General features: G+C 55.1%; 5 protein-coding genes across 5 annotated transcripts; 1 reads left to right on the forward strand and 4 right to left on the reverse strand.

The window, feature by feature from the left end:
* Window positions 1-192: 192 nt before the first annotated feature.
* Window positions 193-1,658, reverse strand: J4E93_009466 (uncharacterized protein; the record flags this gene model as incomplete). The annotated part of the gene is made up of 2 exons (XM_049347358.1): window positions 193-1,414; window positions 1,654-1,658. The coding sequence occupies 2 exons, from the start codon at window positions 1,656-1,658 to the stop codon at window positions 193-195; spliced, it is 1,227 nt and encodes a 408-aa protein (XP_049195364.1).
* Window positions 1,659-1,806: 148 nt separating this feature from the next.
* On the reverse strand, window positions 1,807-2,748 carry J4E93_009467 (uncharacterized protein; the record flags this gene model as incomplete). The annotated part of the gene is made up of 2 exons (XM_049347359.1): window positions 1,807-2,561; window positions 2,613-2,748. 2 exons carry the CDS (start codon window positions 2,746-2,748, stop codon window positions 1,807-1,809), a joined length of 891 nt encoding a protein of 296 aa, XP_049195365.1.
* Window positions 2,749-3,094: 346 nt separating this feature from the next.
* Window positions 3,095-3,556, reverse strand: J4E93_009468 (uncharacterized protein; the record flags this gene model as incomplete). The annotated part of the gene is made up of 3 exons (XM_049347360.1): window positions 3,095-3,215; window positions 3,273-3,362; window positions 3,414-3,556. 3 exons carry the CDS (start codon window positions 3,554-3,556, stop codon window positions 3,095-3,097), a joined length of 354 nt encoding a protein of 117 aa, XP_049195366.1.
* Window positions 3,557-4,374: 818 nt separating this feature from the next.
* On the reverse strand, window positions 4,375-6,682 carry J4E93_009469 (uncharacterized protein; the record flags this gene model as incomplete). Its single annotated transcript, XM_049347361.1, has 3 exons — window positions 4,375-6,240; window positions 6,290-6,433; window positions 6,509-6,682. The coding sequence occupies 3 exons, from the start codon at window positions 6,680-6,682 to the stop codon at window positions 4,375-4,377; spliced, it is 2,184 nt and encodes a 727-aa protein (XP_049195367.1).
* A 338-nt stretch (window positions 6,683-7,020) lies between these two features.
* J4E93_009470 (uncharacterized protein) lies at window positions 7,021-9,335 on the forward strand (the record flags this gene model as incomplete). Its single annotated transcript, XM_049347362.1, has 2 exons — window positions 7,021-7,126; window positions 7,174-9,335. The coding sequence occupies 2 exons, from the start codon at window positions 7,021-7,023 to the stop codon at window positions 9,333-9,335; spliced, it is 2,268 nt and encodes a 755-aa protein (XP_049195368.1).
* Window positions 9,336-10,758: the final 1,423 nt, after the last annotated feature.

The following is a 10,758-nucleotide window of genomic DNA, read 5'->3' on the forward strand; positions in this document are numbered from 1 at the left end:
GGGGAGGATTGGGGAGATGGATAGGAGGGGGAGGGAGGAGGGGGTGGGGGTGGATTGGGATTGGGATGGTGGGTTGGATGGGGGTGGGGATGGGGATGGTGATGGTGGGGGTGGAGGTGAAGTTGAGGGAGGAGAAGCTGAGGGAGAGGTAGCTGATACTGGTGCTGTTGTTGTTCAAGAAGTAGAATAAACCTAAAGTTCCTCCACCTCACCACCCCTTCCCCTCCCCTCTCTCTCCAAATCCTCAAGGAGCAGCTTCGCTACTATCCCATGTCCCCCCGGCCTCAAATGAAAAACTCTCTTATAACTATCCGGCAACAACCAATGAATCCCATCACCCAACCAGCCTTCTCCCTCTACCTCCTTCCTCTTCCTCTTCCCCTTCCCAACCTTCTCCTTATCCAAAAACCCCTTCCGCGGATCAACCTCCCACCCCGGATGTTCCCCCACCGTCCTCCCAACATCCCTCGCAATCCCCGCCTCGAAACTCCCCCTCGGCACATCACCACCCGTCCTATTCTGCAACGCAGTCCTATTCTCCCCCGTATCCACAGTGTTCCACTCGTAGAAGACGAGGCCAGCGCGATTAGGTTCCGGTTCTAGGACACGGGATTCGCAGTATCGACCCCGTGCTTTGGTCACCTCCGCGTCGTAATCCACAAAACGGACGTTTGGTCCAGTGTCCCTAACGGCTTTGAGCAAGATGGCGTTGACGGCGCGGACCATGTCGTTTAGCTCCTGGCGTAGGGCGCGCGTGAGGTATTGTTTTGTCCATTCCATGTCTTTCCAGACGGCCCAGGTGATGTTGTCGCAGGTGGTGTCTGAGGCGCCGAAGAAGGAGGCGTAGCCTGTGTAGTATATCACACCGTGGTCTTGGTTCATCTTTGGTTTTGCGGCGGAGAGGAGGAGGGTGACGTTGTGGTAGAGTTCTGTTTCATTTGCTATCCGAGCTCGTGCTTCGTTAATAGCTGTTTGACATGCATCTTCGCCTGACAGATAGAACTGGTAGATACAGTTGCTTAGTATGGGTGTCAGGCCGATGTCGTTGCCGCCGGCGGAGATGGTGAGCAGGTCGAGGTTATCTTGTAAAGCTGGGATCTGGGTTTCCAAGATCTCAGTGCTGGTAGAGCCGGAGCAGGCGAGGAACTGATGGGTGCGGTTTGGGTTGGGGCCGAAAAGGGTGGTTTGTAGGATGTTTGGGTAGGAGGAAGTGTAGCGGGAGCATGACCAGTCGAGACGTGTGCCGGATCCTAGGCCCGCGGCGTAGGAGTCGCCGATTGAGGCGAAGCGTTGGATCCACGGGAACTTGTTAGCGGGGCCAAAGAGAGGGGATTGGAGTGCGTTGTTGGAGGGATTAGAGAAGGTGGTGGCTGTGAGCCAGTTGGTGAGCGTTGGAAGGAACATGGTGCCAGCACTGAGAATGTAAAGTGAAGTCAAGTAAGCATGAAAGTCCCTCCAAGGGCATAATCGACCAGCAAGTTGTGCTCCTGTGAAACAGCAAACTTGTCAAGATACCTTTCTTATCGTCGTTGCCTTGCCGCGCCTTTGGGTCACTGTAGTCACGCGCCGTAAGCCGAGCTCTTCATGCGCGAATCGAGAGCCCACGAGGTCACGATTGGACAACGAGTGGCTGGAATGGAAGTCTGTCTGAACACCATCAACTTCGTGCATTTAGTAACTTTGGGATGCAAGGCTAGACGCATCCGCTACAACGGCAAGACGTTCGACATACACGCCACAAAAGTTTGAGGTAGCACCCGTACCCGTCCGCTGCTACCTCTTGCGACCCGCTCACCAGACAACACCTCACGAGTTGAATATCCTCGAATACAACTTCTCATGTCTCCCCACCCAAAGATCCATAACCGGCACACTCTGCCCCGCATCCTCCACCGCCCTATCCCAACCCTCATCCACCAGCCCCCTAATCCTATCCTGCAGCTCCGCGCTCGCAAGAACCGCCTGCGCCTGATACGGACCCATAACGCTCGCTCTCACAGCCGCACTAACCACAGTGCGCGCATGTGAAAAGAGGAACAAGTACGCAGCCTGTTGCAGCGGAACAGCCAGGATACTCGTGATGAGACCCCAAAGCGGCGCAAGATGCACGTTGATATGCTCTGAAGTGCGCAGTGCAGCAGAAAACGCCGTGAGTGCTTTAACCGCGACTTCACTGCCCATCCCCCTATTCTCAGCATACTCCTCCACCGTCGCCTTAGGCCCGTTATACTGCGTCCTAAAACTACGATCCCAAACCGCCAGCAACGCGCGACCCTGTGCTATGCTCGCCCGTCGCGCAACAGTACACGGTGTACTCGCGTCAAAATCATTATCCAGTGTCTCGATGGCTTGCGGCGTGCGGTACCCGGCTAGCACGTAGGGCAGCGATGTGCTTGCGAGCGTTGAGAGCGATAGGCGGAGGAAGGTGTGGAACGCGGGTAACTGTGATGCCGACGGCGGCGAGGGTTTGTGGTGCGCGAGATAGGATTCTAGGCCTGAGCTGAAGGCGAAGGAACCTAGTGGGAGCGCGGAGTCGGCGAGGAGGAGGAGCGCGTGGAGGGCTGGGGGGTGTTAGGTTGGGAGTTGGGTGGGTGGGTGTAGCGATAACGGACCTGCGTCATTCGCGGGGGTTGAAGGTGTCGCTGCGACACTGTCCTGATTCAGTCTGGCTTTTGCATCGTGTAGCCGTCTTTCGAGATCGGCTATCTCGTCTTGGACGGCTTGTTGCTCCGACGGTGGTGGTGTCATCGTGTGCGTGGGAACGATGATGCGGCTAGAGTAGGGTACAACATGCGCCTCGGCGACTATGCCCAAGATGGACGGGGGTATCCATCCGGGCGCATGCAGCTTTACACATGCATCGACCTAGTCTGAAGATAGTAATGCATGATAACGTTGTTCCATTTCGTCTCGTCTCGACTCATCAATATATGTAGTCATGAGCCTCGTAGTCATTCATCCCGTAATCAAAACTCCAGAACCAGTCCATCATCAGAAGGGCATCCAAGCCGCAACCGGGTATACAGATGACAATTGCGCCTGAGAAGAAAACCGATGCTGTACACGCTAAACAAGAACAGCTGTGAGCCAGTGTCTACGCGTCTTCCTCCTTCGCGTCCTTCTTGGGGATATCGGCGAACATGAGTGCGCCGCTGCCCTTGTTCGACTCGAAGTTCTTCGCGCTCGTCTTCTTAAACAGCGTCTGCGGCTTCGACCTAGACGTGCGTTAGTCTACACTCCATTGCTAAAATATACAGTGCAAAGCGGCTTACTTCTTCATGGCGTGCTTGGTCTTGAAAGCCTGCAACTTCTGTGTAGCGGGGCTCATGATGTCGTCAGACGGCGAGACAAACTTCTGCTCCCTGGAGTATCATTAGTAATGCGCAATGGGATATGAACATGTATGAACTCACTGTGGGTTGTCTAGGCGCGACTGCAGGACTTGACGGTGATAGTCGAGGCTCTTAGAGTCCTTCTTCTCGGCGTCCTTCTCTGGTGAAGACATAGGCTTGACTTGCGCGTTAGTGTCGCGAGGGGTGAGGACGTTGGTGGCCATTGCGGTAGGGTAGTTGCGGTTAATGTAAAGGCGGAAGACTTGATCGAAAGTTTTCAGATGTGGACGTTTTCAAGGTCGTGTAGCAAGTTGCAGATGTTGTAGTTTGTGCTGAAGAGGTGCTGTCTGAAAGGATCTTGTTGCGGATTGCGGTCGTGGTTATAGTAGTCTTGTTCAAGGGTGTTTATGGTAGCCTGTCGCGTGGGGCAACGGCGAGGAACGTCATACCCTGCGCCTTCAGCCTTACATCCCTACGTTCACGGGCCCGCCCACTTAAACATCCCGGATCCGGCTCTCAGTTTGAAATGACAGCTCTCACATGATTGGCCCGCAATGAACGCTTTGCCTAGTGCACCGAGCAAAGGTACCAGCCCAGTGTGAGTCAAAGGCTATAGAATCACACCATATAACACAGATTGGACATGGTATCTTTGTTTGCATTCTTTCTCTGGGCCATCCCAGGCCTGGGCTCCGCAGAGCCAACGGAATTTATCTAAACCCATCCGCGGAAACATTGCCGACCGAGAGACCAACTCCGTGCATCTAGTAAAACATGCTAACACATGTCGTCTGAACATGCATCGCAACTATCATCGTACATTGTCTCGCGCTCTTGCGCTGCCGAACTCCAACGCCATGAATTTGGCAGAAAGCCACCCGCAAAACACCAACGTCCCAGGCACTGCTTCTTGCATGGCCTCAAAGTTCGCCTTCAACGCTATTGTAAACTGGTAGGAAAGGGTACCGAAGGAAATGCAGCTGGTGATGTACATGTGGCAAAATGCAGGGAATAAGAAAAGGGTATCCGGTTTGCAGAGCTCTCACAAATGGACGCGCATGGTATCGTTACTGCCAAAGGCCTTGCCGCAATTCGGGCACTTCCTCGCGCGGTTGGTGAGTCGATCTTGCACGCACTGGTCGCAGAACATGTGCCCACAAGTCTTGATGACCGTGTTCTTGAGCTTGCTCTTGCAGATCTGACACTGGATCAACAGCTCCATCGTCGACACTTCAGAGCTCTGGTTGGCCGTGCTCTTCTTCTTGTAGATTTGCACCTGCTTCTCCAGTCCAGTCACTTGTGCAGCAAGCTTGTCTCGCTCGGTTTCCGACTCGCGTTGGGCATGCTTTGCCGCGAGACATGTCGCGTCTTTGGCCTCGACGACCTTCTTGAGCTCCGCTATCTGGCTGACATGACCCTCGGAAGTGATGGCATTCTCGCTGACCTTTTGTTGCAGCTGGCGGTGCTGGGTAGAAAGATCGTCCATTTGCGATCGCATTTCCGCACATTGCTTCTCCAGCTTGTCGACCAGTGACCGGCTCAAGGAATCCGCCTCTTTCAGTTGCGCCACTACTTCCGTGGCTTTGGTAGCCTGGGCACGGAGGATGCGGATTTGTTGTTCGAGTTCTCCTTTGGTCTTCATGGCTGCGAAGAACTTTTGATCCGCTTTGGCCTTGTCCGCATGTGCCTTGGCAATGTTCTCTTCCCACGCAGCAATCTCGGTGATCTTCTTGCTCGCGATCGCCTGCGCCTTTTTCCATGCCGACTCCATGGACGGGAGTTCGTTGCCCAGAATCTTGCATTGGCTCTCGAGCTTGGAGATCTTGCTGCGCAGCTGCTCCGGTGTCAAGTCGTCTAAGCCAGACATTACTTGGTCTCCTGAACTCTGCTGCTCCGCAATCTGGAGTCGCAGTCGCTCGCATTCCGATTCGAGTGCAGCAATGCGGCTGTCGCATGCGCTCGCAAGCTGTTTCGCCTGCTCGATAGAATCCTTGGAATCCTTGTGGCTCGCCTCCAAGAGGTTATTCTTGGTGGCTAGTTCGTCACGGGCGTTTCGAATGCGAGCACAGTTCGCTTCCGCTTGCGAAACGTGGCTTGCACTGTCTGCCAAGCTAGCGCGGACCTCATCGTCCACCTTGATCCTGTAGGCTGTTCGCTCTGCTTGGAACTTTTGCGCTTCTTCCCGCAAGGAAATGTTGGTGGCTTCGAGATTGTTGATTCGCTTGATCACGTCTTCGTGCTGGTTCTTGATAGCTTTGAAGAGATCGGTCTTTGCATAATCATCATCCGACAGCCCGGTAAGCTTGACCTTCAATGCTGAGACTTCCTCAGTGAGCTTCTTGTTTTCCTGCTCGATCTGCTCAAGCTGCTCTTTCCTTTTGGCTGCCTCGGCTATGGCCTGGTTTTTTGCAGTTTCCAACTCTTCACTGATCGGTCCGGGTGAGGTGCCATTGGCGGCTTCTGTTCCGTTGCTGGTAGATGGAGCCTCCTCCTTTGCAGGCGCGCTTGTGCCGTGCGCCTGCTGCTCGAGTTTCTGAACTTGGGCGCTCTTCAAACGATCGAGCTTCTTCTCAGCGACCAAATAGCGATGAGTAGCCGTGTCCAACCGGTCAGATAGTTGCTCTTTCTCGGTGGTGACGCGTTGCAATCGCACAACATGATCCTTCTCCGTGACCAACAGTTCCGACAGCTTCTGTTGGAGTTTCGCAACCTCAGGACTGCTTGCAGGATATCTCGCAAAGAGGTCGGAAAGGGATGCAAGGATCTTCTCTTTGCGGTCCGAGAGGTGTTTCTTGAACGTCTGGGTGTCCTCGCACAGAAGCGCAGCGGGTACCGACTGCGAGGCATCGGAATCGCCTGATGATGCAGGTAGTTTCTCGGCGCCCAGGAGTTTGATTTCATCGATAAGCTAAGCAGCAATTAGCATCACCTCAATCAACTTCCAGGGGTATACTGACCTGATCAAACCAAGCGTCGATTGTGCGGAGGTGGTCGTCGTGGTACTTGGAGCGGCCCTCCAGCTCGTTCAGTTGTGACTCGACGGTAGCCTTCTCGCGCTTGAACTCGCGCATCTGGCGCAGAATGGCATCTTTCTGGAACGACTGTAGATTCGAGTGGTCAGCGGGTGTGTGCGCCGTGGGCGTGGGAGGAGGGCGGGAGGTGATCGGGGGGCGAACCTCGATGTCATCTTTCCACGGCAAGTCAGCGTCTGGGTGGGAGCGAGCACCGTTGACGGTCACGGCTTGCCTCTTAGCGGGAGGAGCAGCGTCGTCGGCAATGGGCCGTTTTCGGTCCTCCATCTTGACGGCGTCAAGCGATGGGGGTGCGACGGTCCTGGCTTCGAGCCTCATCGAGGAGACGCCGGCTTCGAGATAGGGCAGCGAAGACGCGCGCGCTCTCAGGTCATTAAAGGGAGATGAAGGAGCGGATGGCAGGCACGCAGGAGACGGGCGGGCGAGAGGCAGCGGCAGGCGGGCGGGTGTGTCGTGTGAGGCCGGTGGGTGAGGAGGTCGAGCGAAGAGAGTTCGTTAGCAGCCCAGGTGGACTGCCAAGAGCTAGTGTCGCGCTAGGGCGTGGTCTGTGTCTGTCGACGCGACCCTCTGCGTCGTGCACATTCCCCACCACAGCCCGCCAATGTGAGAAGGAGAGCGAGCAGCCAGAGCCTGGCGTGAACGAGTGCTGCTTAGACATGGCTGCCGACGACGCTCCCAATCAGCCGCCTGCTGCCGGTAGCGACAAAGCGCCTGCGCCTGCGCCTAAACCTGCGGCGGCGACCTTTAGTTCTTTTATTAATAGTGAGTCGTCCCATGCAACGGCGCCGACTCTGCTAAGCCATGGTCAGAGAATACAACGGGCAAAAAGTTCGCACCCAAAGCCGCACGACGACGACCGGCCGCCGCTGCTGCACCCACTCCCACACCTTCTGCGCCTGCCGAATCGCAAACTTCGCAGGCCGAACCAGAGCCCTTGAATGCGCCGGCGACTGAGCCTCCGACTACCGCCGAGCTACTTACACCAGCCGCGACCCAGGAACCTACCACAGCGACTACTCCCCAAGCTGTTCCCAGTACAGCCGAGTCTTCGAAAGCGCCTCCGCAATCGACCCCAAACCCTACCCAGCCACTTCCCACTCCGGCGCCTACGAATACAGAAACCCAAACGCAAGCCGAGAAAGAGCCTCATGTCGCTGTACAGCCCTCGACAGACCGGGGTCTCACTACTCAATACCTGGAAGATGCGGGCGATGGCGGCAGGTCACCCAAGCGGCGTCGTATAGAACCACCCGCACAGCTGGGCACCCCGGCGAGTCAAGATGTCGCTGCAAGTGGAGGAGATACTGCAGGTCCTTCACAGTCGGTACAACGAGACAATGAAGTAGCTGCACAACCACAGCCAGAGGCCGAAGCTACTCCCACTGTCGATGCGCCGGTACCAGCGAACAACACCGGCGAGCAGACTCCCGACCCGAACGTCTCCGCCCCTACTGCCGATGCCCAGGCCCTTCCACAACCGCGAAAGAGGAGGAAGCTTCCATGGGCAGCGGTGAACCACCCTCCAGAGGGCGAAGAAGAGGCTGCGGCTGCGGCGCCGACTCGAAAGCCTCGCCAGCCACGCAAGAAGAAGGCCGCTGCAGCAGATCCAGATGCAGAACACGTTGAACAAGAAGGGGAAGACGAAGAAGACGCTCAGCCCACCCGGAAACGAGCTGCCGCCAAGCCCCGCGCAAGGAAGAAGGCCACCGAACCCGCTACACAAGGTGGCGAGGAAGCTCCAGCGCCAGCGAAGAAAGCCAGGAAGCCAAGAAAGACCAAGGGGGCTCTGAGCAGCGAGGTCGTCGAAGGCCCAGAAAATGAAGTCGGCCGCATAGCAGATGAGATTGTAGCAGCAGCCGTGCGTCGCAAACCCAAAGCGAAGAGGAGGAGAAGGGCCACTCCAGAGGGCGAAGAAGGCGAAGAGGTCGATGGAGTTGAAGGCGAAGAAGGCGCAGTCAGGGAGAAGAAACGGAAGGGGCGACCGCCACGAGAGCCCACACCATCCGATGCCGAAGACCAGACGATTGACCCCAATGAAACCTATATGGACACTCTAGCAGCCCGGGATCTTCGCGTTGGAAAGCTATCTTCACGGGAAAAGCAAATGCGTACCATCGATTGGGATGCCGTCAAGCAACGTCGAAGAGAAGAAGACAACAAAAACATCCCTTCGAAAGCAGATCAAGAAAAACAGGACAGACTTTTGGCAGAAGCTGGAGCAGAGCTGGCGGCTTCACAGGTTGAAGCGGGACCCAGGTATCGTGCGAACGCAGCAGGCGAGTTGGAATTAGACCCCACCACTGTATTTATCGACCGAGAGGGCGACGCAGACCGTCTCATTAGCGACATGACCGTCGTTGAAGACCAAGACATCACCGCACGCCTCACAACCCGCAGCTTCATGAAGAACAACAAGCGCTTCCCCAACGAGTTCCTCCTGCCTGGCCAAGGACGACGTTGGACCACGGACCTCACGAACCTGTTCTACGAGGGCCTCAGATCCTTCGGCACCGATTTCCAGATGATATCCCAAATGTTCCCCGGCTTCACCCGCCGCTCCATCAAAACCAAATTCACCCGCGAAGAACGCGACAACCCCGACGACATCCGCGCCGCTTTGCAAGGCCGATGCGAGATCAACGGCGATGGCTGGAATACGTTCCTCCAGAAGGCAGAAAAGACCGAAGCTTCCTTCGCCGACACGGACAGGATCAAGCGCGAAATGGCGGCGGAGGAAGCAGAGTATGCGGAGAAAATCGCAAAGGCAAAAGCGGAGGCCCAGGAGAGGAAACGCCAGAGGGAACTTGCGGGTGTTGATCAGGATGGGAATCCGATTGGTGATGGGTCGAATAAGGAGAATGGGAAGGGGAAGAAGAAGAGGGGGAAGAATAAGCAGGTTGCTTTTCAGGAGGAGCAGGGCGTGGAGATTGTGGGGGAGATTGGGGATGATGATACTTGGGGGCAGGAGTAGGCGGTGGTGAGAAAGTAGGTCCAGGAATGTGGGAAGGCTGCAGTGAGCGAGATGTGATACGGCCAAGTCAATGATTGATGGATATGATACCCTTTAGATTCTACGGCCTCTGGAAGCAAGGAAATAGAACAATTGATGCATGATCATGCATGTTGTCAAGTGGAAGTGAGGGCGTCTCATGGAGTGATGAGAGCTCTGTCTGCGGGTGCTAAAGACTGTCCGTTAAGCTGCTGGACATTATGTCATCGGTGGCTTGGTTCTTGCTGTCCTGTTGTAGTCTTGGCGATGCGGCATGAGATTTTTGGAAGGTACGATAGCATTCCGGTAGGAATGCCCTTCTGAGCTCGAATGCGGGTTTTTCTATGATGCAAACGAGGCTGATGATGGCTGCGCATGACGTCCGTGGCTGCCTGGTCATATCTACACAGCCCCCTCGATTCCTTCCTCACTCAACACTTGTTGTTGTCCTCTACCATTCCTCCATCCCGCTGTCGGAAAACCTTTCCGTCATCATCTTTGCGCTTACTCAATCATACGGTCTGGCATCGACATACGCCATGCTGTGCCACTTCTGTCAAAACCTCGTTTTCGTACCCATCGAGGAGGTCAGCGTGCAGAATGCCGATTGGTTCACAGACCCAAGATTCATCGGAGATCCAGACACATGGTACACATGCGTACATCAGCCTTCAAGAACAGCATTAGAACTCTCAGCCGGCCGAGGATGTCGATTGTGCGCCATGTTCTGGTTTCAACTATTCGAACATAACGGGTCTTTTGATCCGCATCGCGACAACGACCGAGAGGTTGCATCAATTCTGCTATTCATAAAGCAGCTTTCGTGGGACGAGGGCTATGATATGCATTCCTTGTGGCGCTATTTACGCCTGCACTGTGGAGAACGATTTGCTACACTCGACATAAACAAGCCTGTCTCTGGTATAACGGATGGACATGTGTGATGAATCTAGCTGACACGGGGTGCAGACGAAGTCAACACCATGCTCGATCTCTCCTGCGTTCTCTCTTCACGCCCTGACGAGCAATGTACTCCCATCGGTTCAGCAATCGACAACCACACCGGATCTGACTACAACATGGATCTGATTAAGACATGGATCCGACACTGTCAAAGAGGGCATCAATATTGTAATACGGAAGTTTCGTCGCAAATGCTACCGTTACTGCCCACCCGGGTGATCGAAATCGAAACTGATGGCCAAGCTCGTGTCACGGAAACCAAGGGGATGAGAGCAGAGTATCTAACACTGAGTTATTGCTGGGGCCAGGGAAAGAGATTGGTGTCCACCCTAGGCTCTGGCTTATATGAACAGTTCAAACAAAAGTTACCATTCGATGATACAATGCCCAAAACTTTTAGAGACGCTTTGCAGGTTACCAAGGCTCTCGGATACCGTTACTT

This window comes from Alternaria ventricosa, assembly GCF_023758065.1.
Source record: "Alternaria ventricosa strain BMP 2768 chromosome Unknown scaffold_22, whole genome shotgun sequence".
Taxonomy (NCBI): Eukaryota; Fungi; Ascomycota; class Dothideomycetes; order Pleosporales; family Pleosporaceae; genus Alternaria; species Alternaria ventricosa.